A 17,028-nucleotide genomic window follows, 5' to 3' on the forward strand; every position below is an offset into this window, starting at 1 on the left:
ACCCACAAAACGCAGAAATCCTATCTTTCTCAACCCAGTCAATTAAAAAAAATAATACAAAACAACTAAGCTACAAGTCTTAATTGGAAATAGAACTACCACTGATACCTTCAAGATACCACTCCATATTCAATGGGTTGGGAGGGTTGGAACGGTGAGTTGTTTAATTGGTTTCACTAACCTGTTTCATCTCCTTTCTTTACTTTCTTATCTACTTTTCTCTTGTACCATGTGTTTTAAGACTTGGATCTTAGTTTTGTATTTTTTTTTTAATTTAGTGGGTTGAGAAAGATAGGATTTATGTGTGTTGTGGGTTGGAAAAAATGAATATAAAAAGAACGAAAAACTGATGTGGCAATGGGTTGAGTAGGTTGGGATGGAATGACTCCCTCCTCCCTAAAGGAGCATTTCCCTTCGACATAGCCCTAACCTGCAGCTGCTACAACATTTAGGTAAGTGGGTTGTATTGTTAAAAGAAATGGTATAATTTCGAAGTTTGGTTTTTAATTTTAACACTTCTGATTGAGGCATGGTATCCCAGTTCATGACCCCTTACCTGCATCATATCCCAATTTTTGTGTTCTTTATAAACCTACGCTGACACACTACTCAAATTCCGATCATTGGTTTCATTGCTTAATCTGAGCATGTTTTTATTCAATTTTAGTTGCTACTGACTGTACTGATTTATGATGAATATGTTCTTTTGGGGTTTTGATGATCCACATTGGTGTGCTTTGTGCTCATAAGTAGGGGTTCTCGGTTCAGTTTGAAACTGTGAAACCTGCCAAATCGGTCATCAGTTTGGTTTCACGGTTTGTATCTCTCTTTACGGTTTGGCTTGCGGCTTCAAACTTTCGAAACCATAGTGAACGTTTTGGTTTGTGGTTTCAAAATTTTCAAACTATATAAAAACTGGACCGGACTGTAGGATTTTTATATATAAAAAATCATCTTTTATATGTAATTATATATAGTTCTATTATATATTAATTTTTATATATAAGTAATAAAATTTTAAAACCAAGTTAATAACGTATATCTTATAATCCAAACTTATCCGGGCCGATCCTTCCATTTTTGTTGTGAAGGCCCATTCCCTACAATGAAAATATGAAATAAGGAGTAACTCATCAGTCTTCACATCCATTCTCATCGTAGTACGACAATAATCCATTCTCCATTTCTCATTGCAACGATTTGGTGAAGCAGGAAGCAGAGAAGCACCAAAGCTGCAGGATTAATTGATTAAGGTCTGAAACAGGGAATCACTGAAGTTACGAAACATGATTAATGTCCGTTCCATTCTCATGTAGCCATCTCTACGTGTTTCTTTCTTTAAAAGTTGAAATCGATAAGGAATAATGAAAGTTCTGATATTTTTTTTTGTTTATGCAGTAGGTAAGGAAGCACCGAAACAAGATTAAGGTCTGTTCCATTCTCATCTACTCATCTCTACTTGTTTCTTTCTTTAAAAGTTGACACCATACCATGTGTTTGTGTATATGCCTGACAGAGTTCTGAACCCCTAATTCTTCCTGATGCTCATACTGGTTATTACGAGGATACTTGGGGTTGAGATTAGGACATGTTTACCAAAATTTAGAGGTTAACAACACATTAAATTGTAGCATGAGTATCAAGAGACTCTAATTGTGTAATTCTTGCTGGACAATAGGCAAGAATTTGTGTTTCGGATTTGATTAACAATGGAGGCAACAGTGAAAAAGTTTCAGCAGAAATTCAAGAGGGTGAAAGATGACATGGATAGATGGGAGAACCTCCATGCTCAATTAGTATCACAGTTCAGAAATGCTTCTTCCATCATTGGAAGATTACAGGTTATTCACATTCCAATTTCCACATACATAGATTCAGTCTCTTGATGATTTTATTTCCTTTTTTACCCTCTTATCAGTTGCTCGAAAATCCCAAAAACTATGGTTCCCTAAAAAACCTTGATAACATTAAAAATACCATCTTCACAAAACAGTTGGAATCCCTGCAGAAGATCATGCTTTCAATGACTAAAACTCTGTAAGTCTATAAGAATCCTAGTTAATTTATATTTAGCTTAATAATTTTGATATCTTTGATGTTTTTTCAGGGAGGAATTAAATGGTGTTGTTTTGTCACTTGCAAAAACTGTTGGTGATGCTAAACAACAAGTGAAAGGTGGTTCTGTTCAGCTTTCAATGAAACAATTACATCACAGAATTGGTGTAAAACCAAGTATTGCAGATTGCTTAGAAGGGCTTCGGATCCTTCATCAGATGTATCAATCAGAGTATGAATCTATACATAAATAAATTATTTAATATTATCAAATACTAGTATTTTTAAGCCTACCATATTACTACTTTATAATTGGAAATAATATACAGAGGTGATTTTTTGAATCAAATGGTGTAGGTATGTGCTTAAATCATCCGTGACATCAGCGCTTGCTAGCCTTGCCTTGAACCCAAGGTATACAGTCCAAACTTTCTAGGTTTGTTTTCAAAGATGAGAATGACAAGGGTATTTATGTCATTTGCACAAATGGTATATGTAGTACTTGAAGAAAAAATTATATTTATAATATATTTTTTTATTGTTTATTGTAGTGTTGGTGATTTACAAAGTCTCGAGCGACTCTTGGTAGATCAACCGAATATCCCGAAAGAAGAAGGTAAAAAATAAAGTTTTTGAATTTTGAAAGAATGATTGTTTGTTATTACTCTTTTATCTTGAAGTGTATGTTTATCAATTTTTGTGAACTTGGTAGTATTTAGTTTGATTGGTGTTTTGTGCAGTGCAATCCATATATGACATCATATTTGCTGAAGAAATTTGTTGACGAGGGAGAATGTGAAATTAAGGGTTTAGGTGTAGTCGTGTGGTAAGTCTTTTTTATTTTAGTTTAAATGTTAGGGTTTATCAAGAAACCATTTTTTTCTACTAATATTGTTGAAAAACAACGATTTCAAGAAAAAAAAATTAATGAGTAAGTTGAGTAATATTAATTTTTTGTTTTATTAGAACTTATATTTTATTGAATATGTACTTTTTAAGAAAATATCATAAACCAATATCAACAAATTCATTATAGTTTGATCGGCAACAGGAGATGATCTGTTGCACCATTACCATCGGCCTTTGTTTGTCTCTTCGTCACAGCTATGTTATAATCCAAACTAGGTTATAACCCGTGGGAACTAAAGTTACAAAAATAAATAAAATTTTAAAGTAAAAAGTCAAATAACATTTCATTCAAAACTGATGCATATGAGTTGCTAACTATAGATGACTACTTGGAAGAAAAGTCGGATAAGGTCAGAACTGGAAAATGGTTAAATCAAGGTACATACTATAGATCCTTGAATGAAGATTTAAATACATTATTACCAAAAAAATGACAGACTGAATCACATATATAAAAACGTTTGGGCACATTTTCATCATCAATGGCGAGAATCATAGTCGCTGCAATAAAAAGGTATAAAAACAAATTATATTTTCCGAATGATCTCTGTTAGCTAATTACCAATACCTTATTTTTATTTAATGTCATCAAGACACATCTCTAGTTTCTTCAAACAATCAGGAACACCAATGGTTTTCTTGTGACTTAGATAATGAAAAATAAATAATAGAAATGTAAATAAAAAAAAAATATGGTTCAAAAACTCCTAATAAATTGAAAGCACTGCAATCTCATCACAAAACTCACCAATTTTAGCTTCTCCAACAATCTGTAAGTCTTAGATACCATTTTATTCGGTATCCAGTTATATTAACAAGAAAATATCATCTCAATTCTACATATATTATAGAAATTTCAAGAAAAGTAAAAAAAAAAAATGAATCTAAAATTTCAAAGTTGATCAACATACCTTTATAACTACCAAGTGATTTTTGAAAATAGACCCTGTTTTTTTAGATAAGACAATCATGTATCTATCATCAAATAGAACCTATTAGTTCACAGTTAATTTAAGAAAAAAGAGAATTTTGACAATTCTACCTTCCCCGTTAAAAATCTATGAACTCTATGATAAAACTCTAAAAGTTAAAAATCATGTTGAATTCCTAGAATATCCATATCGATTTTGCAATCAGAAAGCGCGTATCCTGTTTCGTAACAGAAAAATCGAAGATGCGAACAATGTTAAACCACAAAACCAAATCAGTATCTGCATTTCTTAATTGCTTCTAAATCCTAATAACAATCGACGCACTAATAAGCATTGTAAATTAGATACGCGAAATATACACAAAATTCAACATTATCTCAGAAGAACACAAAAGGAATTACAAACGATAATCTAAAGAAGAAATTACAAACAAACTTATCCAATTGAGAACTCACAGAACGCTAGAGTTCAAAACCCCTCTTTCTTGAGTTTGTTCATGGCTGGGAATTGCTTCATCCTATATTGGCTTGTGTGATGCTTCTCCATCTTGTCTAATCCATGGATGCTCTGTATAAGTTCAAAACACGAACGGTAGTAGTATTAAAATTGAATGACATGAAGATGAAAAATTGCAAAAATAAATAAATAAATAAATAAAAATACCAGAACAACTGAAAATGGGGAAATCGAATCTGTAAAGACTTATAAGTTATGACTCGAGTTCACCGAGAGATTACTTATCCATCAATTTTCTGTGTTTCTTTCCTTTCATCTTATCCATTACCTGTGTTTGGTAGAAGAAATCAAGATAAAAAAAACTAAGATGAAGAGACAAAATCAAAAACAAAAAAATGAGTAAAAATTATGACTTTATCTTTTGTTATGGTGCTTTTGAAATGGCGAGTTGGTTTGATACTTGATAGTTTGTAAAACAATGGCTACGTTATGGTATGTTTTAAGCAATACATATGCTATGGTCCAGGCTAGTTTTTTCATTTCTTTGAGGAAGGGTATTGTAGTAGCATAAAGGCATAAAATTTATCAGTTGATGTTCATGGTCAGCTTGCTCCCAGTTTGGGGATTTGGGAATATAAAGTTTGGAACCATGGTTTTGCACCCCATTTTGACTTATTTGAAACCATGGTTTTTGTACCACAGTAGAGCAGATTTGTTTTGAATCCTTAGAAGCACCATTGTTTTGTATCCCATTTTGACTTACTTGAATTCGGCAAAAATTACCATTTACGTGTTAGATGTTCAATTTTTGCAACACCATTGATGTTTTCCTTTGATTGTGAAACAGGGCTTTAAGCTCCCCTCAGGATCATGATGGAGCAACCCTCCAGATGAGACTCAATGAAACTCTCTTGTAGTCCAGCCATTGATTTGTTCTACTAAATTACTGTTTTGCCCTTGCATTGATTTATATTATATTTATTGTTTGTGGTCTAAAAAACATAAAATTTGTTTAACATTTGTACATAAAAAATGTTTGTCTATTGAAATAAAGTAATTTAATTAAATTTGAAAAAGACAAAGAACAAAAAAGTGTTAGGGTGTTACCTCCCTACCAAATGCTAAGATTAGGTGTTAAATGGAAAAAAATGAGATCATAATCTGAGGTGGCAAAATGCTAAGAGTGTTACCACTCCCCTTAGCTTTAGACCTATTGGATACACTCATACACATAAACCCAATACACTCACACACATAAACATAAATAGTAAAAAAAAAATATACATATAAAGGAGGTTTTGCATTCCTTACCCAAAAAAAATAATAAATGATTTAAACTATAAAATAAAAAATATTACATGATTTACTAATAAGAAGCCCTTTAGTAATTCTAAATATTTATTAGTTATGAAGTATAAATATCACAAGTAGTTGGACTAAATAGTGACATCAACCCTCATAATAAAATGCCAAATATTGTTGTCATATGATAGAATGGTGGTAGTTTGGAATGATAGGTTGTTATTTTTCTTAGTAGAAATTGATTAGATGGTAAGACATTTGGCTACCTTAAGAGAGTCATAGTTACCCCCGCCGTTTACCCGCACTTGGTTGAATTTCTTTATTTTGACATTCAGTGCACTGCATAAAATAAAGATTTATTTTATATAGTGGGCAATCAATTTGTTGGTAAAGGTTGATCCCTCTTAAAGTACGTTGTTTCATTTGGAGAGCCTTACTGGGTAGATTACCTGTAGCTAATGTTTTGGTGTATAAAGGTATTAGCGGATTAGCCTTTCCAACACCTTATGTCCTCTATGCAACAGAGAGAATGAAACAATCGATCATCTGCTTATCACATGTAAGTACACTCAAGTTGTTATTGATTGGATATTTAAATGGTGTGGTATTCAAAATAGGAGCTTCCCAAATGTTATAGAATTCATTTATTATACACCTACTTGGGGGAACCTTCTTAGGAAGAAATTTATCCTAAATAGTAAATATGGTGTTCTAGTGTCTTATCTAGAATATTTGGTTGGCAAGGAAAGAAAGGGTTTTCAAAAAATTGTAACTCCCCGATTCTCAGGTATTGACTTTTGATATAAGATTTTTCTTGATTTCAAGGTCTACTCGGCGAGTTGGTTGCCCGACTCGTCGAGTAGCAGCGGGTTGGTCCATGTGTTTAAGTGACCTACTCGCCGAGTCCAAGTAGGGACTCGACGAGTAGGAGCTGGAGGATGAAACCCTAATTTACGGGGTTTTGCACCTAATTTAAAGGATCGTTGGCCTCCCCAGCCTCCCCTTTACAGCCCCTTGTCATTCCAAAACCTTAATTCATGTGTGTGTGATGCATTGGTGTGTTTAAGCTTTGAAGAAGGATTTTGGTGAGAAAAGCTTGGGGAACAAGTGATTAGAAGCAAGGAACTCATGGGAATCAGAGATCTACTTCAGTTGGCACATTTTGAAGGTATTAAGCTGTTACCTTGGCTCATTTCTTCCTAGATCTCTTTTGGGTGGGTTCTTAGGAAGCTTTTCTTGTGGTGGAGCTAAGATCTGAAGTTGCAACTTCAGATCTGAGCTCTCTTTGGTCTCTAGAACCATAAAGTTATCAACTTTAACAAGTATGAACCTCCCCTCAAGTGTAAGACTTCTTTACAAGCTTAGTTTTGTCATTTTGAGACCTTAGAGCTTTGCATGCACGTAAAGTTTGCAACTTTACATGATAATCATGCCTTGGGAAGCTGGATCTGCAATTTGGAACCTTAGCATGGCTTAAAAGCATATGTATGGATGAAGGACTGAAAGGACCCGACGAGTTGCATGGTCAACTCAGTGAGTTCGATGAAGATTGTCGTGGGCTCGGCGAGTCAGTTGAGTGACTCGGTGAGTCGGCTAGGGTTTTCCCAACAGTTGGACGCGTATGAACTTGTCGAGTTGCAAGGGAAACTCGACGAGTAGCCAAGGAGTTTACGGCTGCAAACCTTAGGAACTCGACGAGTCACTCTAGTGACTCGGTGAGTTGGAGAGTTATGCAAAGAACTCGACGAGTCAGTGGAGGTACTTGACGAGTTGGGTCAACATGGACTGTTGACCTTGACCGTTGACTTTGACTTTGATTAAGGGTTGACCAATTGGCTCCTAGGTACATTTTTGGGAAATTGGAAATTTACAATTATGGTTCTATGGTGAATATAGGTGGTGGAGTTTGTACCGGCAATCCGAGAGCTTGAGTTTATCTTCGAGTCGACAGTGTGAGGTGAATTATCCTCACTATACTAAGGGGTCTAAGGCACCAAGGCCGGCCCATTGGATATAATTTTCCTAGCAGTTGGTAGTATGTTGAGTATAAGTTAGTATTTCATGTTAGTTGCTATGCCAGTTAGGTAGATCTGTAGGACTACCTGTAGTATCATGTGATTATTTGTATGTGAATTAGTTGTGTTATATGTCGACATATTATGTGGGATGGGTTGAGGTGATACTGCTCCATGCGGTAACCAACAAACCCGGGAGCATTCCAGATACGAGCTGAGGAAGACTCGTACTGTGGGCTCGGTGGCAATCCGGATGTGAGCTGTGGGCCCGGAAGGCAATCCAGACTCACACTGTAGGCCCAGGGGGTAATCCAGTCTGTAAAGCTGTAGACCCAATATATGCTGTTATTTGTATATGTATTATGTGTAGTGTATCGGTATTTTGGGGGAACTCACTAAGCTATCGGGCTTACAATTTCAGTTTATTGTTTAAGGTCATCAGGGGATCGTGGCAAGGCGAAGGCATGATCGTACAACTCCTCATGTTTTTTTTATGCTTCTGGGAAAAACTCTGATATAGACTACTTTGAAAAGAAATCTGTAATAACTGTTGGTTTTAAATGTTTTGAAAAGTTTTAAATTGGCTTGAAATTTTTAGGTGTTACAAGTTGGTATCAGAGCTTAGGTTTGAGTGAATTGGAGGAACACTCGCGTGGCTCCAGTCTCAAATCAAGGAAAATAATTTAAACATGATTTTTTTTCAAAGTGTTTCAAAATAATCAAAGGAGGATGCAGGGTGTACGATCGAGCGGAGCCAGTAAGTAGACCCCAAAATACCATACGATTATTTGATATTGTGATATGTTAGAACATCACGCTAGTACTAGGCTAGGGATCTTCAGGAATTGCATGATAGAATTGTCTGATTACATGATGCCTGCTAGCCTAGGGTTCTCCTTATATGCGATTAACATCATTACTGTAGTTACTTGTGTATGTGTCACGGTTGTACATAATTAAGATCTTATAGCTTGAGAATGTTTAATTTGGCATTATGTTATGTTCTTATTGATTAGGTCTTAGGGTAGGATCAAATATTCGAAAGTCTATAGGGTTTAGCGTTATGTTATGTTCTTATTGATTAGGTCTTAGGGTAGGATCAAATATTCGAAAGTCTATAGGGTTTAGCATTATGTATGGTTAGCATACACCAGTGTTGCAGGGTTGGTGGAAGTTTCATGGATGGGTGGTTTGTGTGAGGCCTGTAGGTCAGTTGTGAGACAGTTAGCCTTCCTTTAGGGGTGAGGTGAAGCAACCACCATGTGCATGTGTAATGTTAGGGTGTTGTGGTGATACTTGAGACAAATATGGGTAGGTGTGGAAGGTAGTATGAGCCCGTACTACTGAAAGCACAGGACCCATAAGTGTAGCAAGGAAGTCACAACCCCTAGGGTTTAGTCGGAAGTTGGTTCCCAATTATTTATGTGGGGAACCTGATATCTTTTGGTATGTTTCTGAATGGTGGTGACGAGACGCTTTGTGACTGGATCCGGATCAGGATCAGGATTAGTAGACGGAGGCCAGGAGAGGCCAGCAACACCTGAGCCTGTGGTGCAAGTGGGGACAGATGAGTTAGACGCCGGGATTCGATAGATCCTGCATGATGAGGTTGCCACTTTGTTCCGGGCTCAGCTATCAGAGATGTTTGGGTCTATTAAGACCTCCATGGTCGAGTACTTCGACGAGCGATACGGTTGGCCACTTGAAGGCCAACTGCTCGTTGCTTGCCGCTAAGCCGGCACAGGTTGCCACGCCGGCTATGTTGAGGATTGTAGATGGGAGGCTAGTTACGGCAGAGCCTCTGAAGACTCAGGGGCATGCCTTCCAACTTACAGTAGAGGAGGCCAGGGCAGCACCGGATGTGGTTGTTGGTATGTTTCTATCCTTTATCTCATTTATTATATTTGTTTTATGCTTATCCCTTGTACCTATGATTAGGTATGTTTTTAGTGAACTCCTTGTCTGCATTGGTTCTATTTGACTCGGGGGCGAGTCGGTCTTTCGTTTCTCAGACATTTAGTAAGGAGTTCGGTGTGCCAGTTGGTGAGCTAGCGTGTCCAGTGCGAGTCTCTATCGCCAACGAACACGGAGTTTCTGCTTCTTCGGTCTACCGATGATGCGAGTTGGAGATCTTCGGAGTGTCCTTTCCGATAGATTTGATACCGATTCCCATAGGGGAGGTGTGCGTGATCGTGGGGATGGATTGGCTTAGTCGTTTTGGTGCCATGATAGATTGTGAGGGCCAGCGAGTGGTAGTTCGAACCCCAAGTGGGGGAGAACTGATTGTATATGGTGAGGGCACCAGAGTGGGATCAGGGTTTTGTTCAGCTGCCAGGGCTCGACAGTATATTCCGTACGGGTGTGCGGGTTATCTAGCGTATGTGGTGGATATGCGGGTCAGGGATCAGACTTCAGTTTCAGAGGTTCCAGTGGTCAGGGAGTTTTCTGACGTGTTCCCGAAGGAGTTGTCAGGGATACCTCCGGAGAGGCAGGTTGAGTTACGGATCGACCTGGAGTCGGGTGTGGCTCCTATCGCCAAGGCGCCGTACCGGTTGGCTGAAGGAACTGCTGGGCAAGCAGTTCATTCAACCTAGCAGTTCTCCATGGGGAGCACCGATCCTTTTCGTTAGGAAGAAGGACAGTTCGCACCGGATGTGCATTGATTATAGGGAGTTGAACAAGTTGGCGGTAAGGAACCGTTATCCACTCCCGAGGTTAGATGATCTCTTCGATCAGTTGCAGGGTGCATCTTGGTTCTCCAAGATTGATTTGAGGTCGGGGTATCATCAGGTCCGGGTCAGAGAGGAGGACGTGGAAAAGACCATGTTTCAGACTCGTTATGATCATTAAGAGTACGTGGTGATGCCATTTGGGCTCACCAACGTGCCGACAATATTCATGGACCTAATGAATCGGGTCTGTAGACAGATGCTTGATCGCTCGGTCATCGTGTGCATAAATGATATCTTGGTGTATTCTAAGACCCGAGAGTAGTACGAGGAGCACCTCAGGGAGTTGTTGGGAGTTCTGAGATGAGAACGGTTGTATGCCAAGTTCTCGAAGTGTGAGTTTTGGTTGCGAGAGGTCCAGTTCCTTGGACATCTCGTTAACCAGGAGGCGATTTTGGTCAACCCGGCCAAACTCGAGGCAGTCATGCAGTGGGAGGTGCCAAGGTCTCCTTCGGACATCAGGAGCTTTCAGGGATTAGCAGGGTAATACCGGAGATTCATTAGGGATTTCTCTAAGATTGCAGTACCCCTCACTCGTCTGATGAGGAAGGGGGGGTGGATTTCCAGTGGGGCCCTGAGCAGCAAAGGGCGGTTGAGACCCTCTGTCAGCAGTTGTGCGAGGCTCCAGTCTTGACACTCCTAGAGGGAGTGAAGGATTTTGTGGTGTTCTGTGATGCATCTATCACGGGTTTAAGGGTTGTCCTCATGCAGAGAGGACGGGTGATAGCCTACGCATCGCGGCAGCTGAAGCCGCATGAGACGAGATATCCTACTCATGATTTAAAGCTGGGAGCAGTGGTGTTCGCTCTCAAGATAGGGAGAAATTATCTATATGGGGTCCGTTGTACCATATACACGAATCGCAAGAGCTTGAGACACATCATGGATCAGCCGAACCTGAACATGAGGCAGCGCAGGTGGCTGGATGTAGTCAAAGACTACGATTGCGAGATCCTTTACCACCCCGGTAAAGCGAATGTGGTGGCGGATGCTTTGAGCAGCAAGTCAACCGAGTCTTCCACCCCAGCGGTATGTATGAGGATTGCAGTGGATTCTCCACTTGTGAGCTTGATCAGGGATGCTCATGTTTAGGGAATGCGACGGGAGAACTGGAAGTTGGAGAGGATCAAGGGTGAGAACACCCGGTTTATGTAGGATAGTCGGGGATTATTGACCCGATGCAGTCTGGCATGGGTTTCGATGTCTAGTGGGGTCAGACAGACAGTCATGGAGGAGGCTTATAAGTCTCATTTCTCTATTCACCCGAGGCCACCAAGATGTACCGAGACTTGATTTTGAGTTACTGGTGGCCATGTATGAAGCAAGAAATCGCTTGGTATGCTGCAACCTCTAGAGATTCCCATGTGGAAATGGGAATAGATCACGACGGACTTCATTACCAAGTTTCCGAGCAAGGCGAAGGGATTTGATGCTATATGGGTCATCGTAGATCGATTGACCAAGAGTGCCCATTTCTTAGCAATTCGGGAGAGTTCGTCGGCCGAGAAGTTGGCCAACATGTACGTCCGCGAGATCATGGCTTTCCATGGGGTTCCGGTCTCCATTGTCTTCGACCGGGATGATAGATTTACCTCCTGTTTCTGGCGAATATAGCATAACATTCCATCCGCAGACCGACAGTCAGAGCGAGCGGACCATTCAGACCCTCGAGGATATGTTGAGGGCGTGTGGTTGCACTTTAGCATAACATTCCATCCGCAGACCGACAGTCAGAGCGAGCGGACCATTCAGACCCTCGAGGATATGTTGAGGGCGTGTGTCATTGACTTCGGTGGGAGTTGGGATTCCCACCTACCCCTTGTAGAGTTTGCCTACAACAACAACTATCATTCCAGCATTGGCGCCCCGCCTTTTGAGATGTTATATGGGCGGATATGTCGCACCCTGGTTTGTTGGGGTGAGGTCGGACAAAGGGTGATGGGACGGACGGAAGTGGTCTTGCAGACTACCGAGAAGATTCAATAGATTAGGCAGCGACTGCAGACCGCTCAGAGTTGACAGAAGAGTTACACCGACAGACGCCGATCTGAGTTAGAGTTTCAGGTGGGTGATATGGTACTCCTAAAGGTCTCAACCTGGAAGGGTGTAATCCACTTCAGGAAGAGGGGGAAATTGGGTTCCCGTTAAAAAGGGTCGTTCAGGATCATTGTCAGGTTTGGCAAGGTGGCATATAGGCTAGAGCTACCGGAGGAGCTTAGTCGGATCCACAACACTTACCACGTTTCGCAGTTGCGAAAGTGCATTATGGATCAGGAGGCAGTGGTGTTGTTGGATGATATTCAGGTTGATAAGCGCCTGAATTACGTGGAGAGCCCTGTGGCCACACTGGAGAGGAACATGAAAGTTATGCGGAACAAGGAGATACCTTTGGTGAAGGTACAGTGGGAGCCTTGGAGGGGATCCGAGTGGACGTGAGAGCTGGAGGTAGAGATGCGGGAGCACTATCCGGCGTTGTTCACCGCAGCGGGCTTCGAGGGCGAAGTCTAGTTCAAGTGGGGGAGAATTGTAACACCCCAATTCTCAGGTATTGACTTTTGATATAAATTTTTTCTTGATTTCAAGGTCTACTCGACGAGTTGGTTGTCCGACTCGTCGAGTAGCAGCAGGTTGGTCCACGTGTTTAAGTGACCTACTCGCCGATTCGAAGTAGGGACTCGACGAGTAGGAGCTAGAGGATGAAACCCTAATTTCCAGGGTTTTGCACCCTATTTAAAGGATCATTAGCCTCCCCAGCCTCCCCTTTACAGCCCCTTGTCATTCCAAAACCCTAATTCATGTGTGTGTGATGCATTGGTGTGTTTAAGCTTTGAAGAAGGATTTTGGTGAGAAAAGCTTGGGGAACAAGTGATTAGAAGCAAGGAACTCATGGGAATAAGAGATCTACTTCAGATGGCACCCTTTTGAAGGTATTAAGCTGTTACCTTGGCTCATTTCTTCCTAGATCACTTTTGGGTGGGTTCTTAGGAAGCTTTTCTTGTGGTGGAGCTAAGATCTGAAGTTGCAATTTCAGATCTGAGCTCTCTTTGGTGTCTAGAACAATAAAGTTATCAGCTTTGACAAGTATGAACCTCCCCTCAAGTGTAACACTTCTTAACAAGCTTGGTTTTGTCATTTTGAGACCTTAGAGCTTTGCATGCACATAAAGTTTGCAACTTCACGTGATAATCATGCCTTGGGAAGCTGGATCTGCAAATTTGAACCTTAGCATGGTTTAAAAGCATATGTATGGATGAAGGACTAAAGGGACTCGGTGAGTTGCATGGTCAACTCGGCGAGTCCGATGAAGATTGTCGTGGGCCCGACGAGTCAGTTGAGTGACTTAGTAAGTCGGATAGGGTTTTCCTAACCGTTGGACGCGTATGAACTTGTCGAGTTGCAAGGGAAACTCGACGAGTGGCCACGGAGTTTAAGACCGCAAAACTTAGGAACTCGACGAGTTGGAGAGTTATGCAAAGAACTCGACGAGTCAGTGGAGGTACTCGATGAGTTGGGTCAACATGGACTGTTGACCTTGACCGTTGACTTTGACTTTGACTTTGACCAAGGGTTGACCAGTTGGCTCCTGGGGACATTTTTGGGAAATTGTAAATTTACAATTATGGTTCTATGGTGAATATAGGTGGTGGAGTTTGTACCGACAATCCGAGAGCTTGAGTTTATCTTCGAGTCGACAGTGTGAGGTGAGTTATCCTCACTATACTAAGGGGTCTAAGGCACCAAGGCCGACCCATTGGATATAATTTTCCTAGCAGTTGGTAGTATGTTGAGTATGAGTTAGTATTGCATGTTAGTTGTTATGCCAGTTTGGTAGATCCGTAGGACTTCCTGTAGTATAATGTGATTATCTGTATGTGCATTAATTGTGTTATATGTCGACATATTATGTGGGAAGGGTTGAGGTGATACTCCTCTGTGCGGTAAACAACAAACCCGGGAGCATTTCAGATATCACCTGAGGAAGGCTCGTACTGCGGACTTGGTGGCAATCCAGATGTGAGTTGTGGGCGCGGAAGGCAATCCAGACTCATACTGTGGGCCAAGGGGGTAATCCGGTCTGTAAAGTTGTGGACCCAATATATGCTGTTATTTGCATATGTATTATGTTTAGTGTATCGGTATTTTTGGGGAACTCACTAAGCTATCGGACTTACAGTTTCAGTTTATTGTTTCAGGTGCACCAGGGGATCGCGGCAAGGAGAGAATGATCCTACAACTCCTCATGTTTTGTTTATGCTTCTGGGAAAAAAATATGATATAGACTATTTTGAAAACAAATTAGTAATAACTGTTGGTTTTAAATTGTTGAAAAGTTATAAATTGGATTGAAAATTTTGGGTGTTACACTATGGTCGAGATTGGTTCAGATATGTGATGCGGAAGGTCTACGTTCAGGATCGGTGACTCAACCATTATGCTTGGGTTGGCTTTTGGAAGTGCCAGGGGAAGTGGTCTAATGCTGAGGCTTTGGTCTGGACGTTGGTTATTTGGATTCCAAGATATAAGTGTGGCATCATTTCAAGACGTTTGAAATTACTAGTTACGTTAGGATTCGGGAAGTTTTCGCCTGATCTTTAGGAGTTGTGTGGTGTTTTGGGGTTTGGGCTAGTAATAGAACACTAGCACGGGTAAGTAGCAGGTTGTCAACAATTTGGTTATTAGAGAGTAAAAAGGATTGAGAATCCTTCAAATCTCATGTAGTGCAAAGACTTAGTCGAATCTAAGTGGGGGAGAATCATGTAGGTATTCAGGACGGGTGCAGGTTTGAGATCGGGATGGGTTTCTCATCCTCATCGAGTAAAATGGCGGCCCAAGTGGCTATTTGGTTTTAGGGTTGTGTGAGTTTGGAGTTCGGTAAAACTCTACAGCATGTGAATCGCGTCTTCTCAGGGCTTGATAGCAGAATCCGGGGAAGAGGGTTGGGACTCTAGTCATGAATTGATTTCAGTTCGGGTGTTCGGTAGATAGTGTGCTCAACTATGTATGCGTTCCGAATTGATAGATTAGGGGTAAGGTATTGGGTTGTGGTTGTGTTAGGGAAAAATTTTTGTAAGACAATGGGGGAGCCGTAACATTCACTAATGGCTAGTTAGGATGAAAGTGTTGTAAGACTAAGGGAGCCGTAGCATTCACTAATGGTCAGCTAGGATGTAAGTGTTGTAAGACTACGAGGGAGCCGTAGTGTAGCACCTGGTTCCTGGTATGTATTTTATTTAAGTATTTTTGCATTTTTGGCCTAGGACTCGGCGAGTTGAAGGCCAAACTCGTCGAGTAGAAGCGGATTTGATACGGGATTTAAATGACGGACTCGTCGAGTCGGATTCCAGACTCGATGAGTAGACTTTGACTGGACAAAACCCTAATCTAAGGGTTTGCATCCTATTTAAGCATCTCATCCAGCCACCCTCCGTCCCTATTGCTTCCAGAAACCCCCATAACAAACCCTAACCGTTTGTGTAAAGAGCTAAGGCATTTGTGGTGCTTTTTGGTGATTTTGAACTCAAAGAAGAAGGAAAAGCCTAGAGGAATCAAGAGAAGACCAAGGGAGTTCAAGTTTGTGCACCATTTGCAGTTCCCAGAAGGTATAAAGTCGATACCTTGCTTGTTCATTTGCTAGATCCCTTTTTTTGGGAGATTTAGGGCTTTTATAAGCCATTTTTGGTAACCGACCATGATTGCAAGCATGGTTGGGGGTTGAGGCTTCGGTTTTTTCGGCTTTGGGTTGACCGGATCGGTTAGGTTTTGCGGTTTTTTTGCACACCCCTATCTTCTAGTATATATGTGTTGTCGGTGTTGTGGTTATTGTAGGAGCTATATTTGGCCGGAAAAACCAAGGAAGGGCCACTACCACCACCGTGAGGTGGTGGCTGCCACCCACTATCACCATCCTGCCACCGCTAGCCACGATTTCCGGTGCGCGGTGTGCATTTAGGTGTTTTTGGACTATTTTTTGGAGTACTTTTGGTATTGTCTTGGCCTATAAACACAACCACCACCACCACGAGGTGGTGGCTGCCACCGCAGACCACCGTTGACCACCACTACCATAGGTGGTAGTGGGTGGTGCCCAACTTATGTAACACAAATTGACCTTAAGATCTAACCATTTGACTAATTGTAACGCGATTGGGTTGGAAACCCTAATTAGGGTTTAGAAAACCGTTATTTTGGGAATGCGAGTTTTAGATTTGTCAGGTCCCGTGTTTAGACCATTGGATTTGGAACTTTGATTTACACCTAACCACATTGTATGTTTGTACTATTAAAGTGATGGACTTAATGGATTAAGTCCTTAATGGGTTAAGTAGGAACACTTAACCCTAATCGTCATTTTATGTGAAAAACCCTAATTGGGTTTGGGTTCTTGTTGGGCAATTTCTTGGACTAAGCTGTTGTGGGCCTTCGTGGGCCCATTTAGGAGCATGTTTATAGACTAAGGAAATTATTGGGCTTTAGGATAAGGCCCATTGGGGGAGGCTTGGGCCCAATTTGGAAAATTGGGCCACATATGGGCCATAATTGGGCCTTGATGATTATGAGATATTGGACCATCGGAATACCACTTGCTTGGACTATAATAAATGGTTGGGCCTCAAGATAAGCCCATGTAGA

The 17,028-nt window shown here is 40.8% G+C and overlaps 1 protein-coding gene across 4 annotated transcripts; it reads left to right on the plus strand.

Annotated features, from left to right (window-relative positions):
• Positions 1 to 1,136: 1,136 nt before the first annotated feature.
• LOC145074698 (uncharacterized protein At5g43822-like) lies at positions 1,137 to 5,368 on the plus strand. 4 transcript variants are annotated; one of them, XR_013692019.1, is made up of 10 exons: positions 1,138 to 1,295; positions 1,399 to 1,428; positions 1,517 to 1,841; positions 1,919 to 2,037; positions 2,108 to 2,287; positions 2,413 to 2,469; positions 2,607 to 2,671; positions 2,796 to 2,881; positions 3,286 to 3,342; positions 5,200 to 5,368. XR_013692019.1 is itself a non-coding variant. In XM_079021026.1 (10 exons), exons 4-9 carry the CDS (start codon positions 1,710 to 1,712, stop codon positions 2,837 to 2,839), a joined length of 597 nt encoding a protein of 198 aa, XP_078877152.1. In that variant the 5' UTR covers positions 1,138 to 1,295; positions 1,399 to 1,428; positions 1,517 to 1,608; positions 1,679 to 1,709; the 3' UTR covers positions 2,840 to 2,881; positions 5,200 to 5,368. The 4 variants fall into 4 exon arrangements, 3 of the variants coding, with proteins under 3 accessions (XP_078877153.1, XP_078877152.1, XP_078877151.1); XM_079021026.1 differs by lacking the exon at positions 3,286 to 3,342 and having other exon boundaries at positions 1,517 to 1,608; positions 1,679 to 1,841; XM_079021027.1 differs by lacking the exon at positions 3,286 to 3,342 and having other exon boundaries at positions 1,137 to 1,253.
• Positions 5,369 to 17,028: the final 11,660 nt, after the last annotated feature.

This window comes from Lactuca serriola, chromosome 9 (assembly GCF_051521515.1).
Source record: "Lactuca serriola cultivar US96UC23 chromosome 9, Lser_US96UC23_V15, whole genome shotgun sequence".
NCBI lineage: Eukaryota > Viridiplantae > Streptophyta > Magnoliopsida > Asterales > Asteraceae > Lactuca > Lactuca serriola.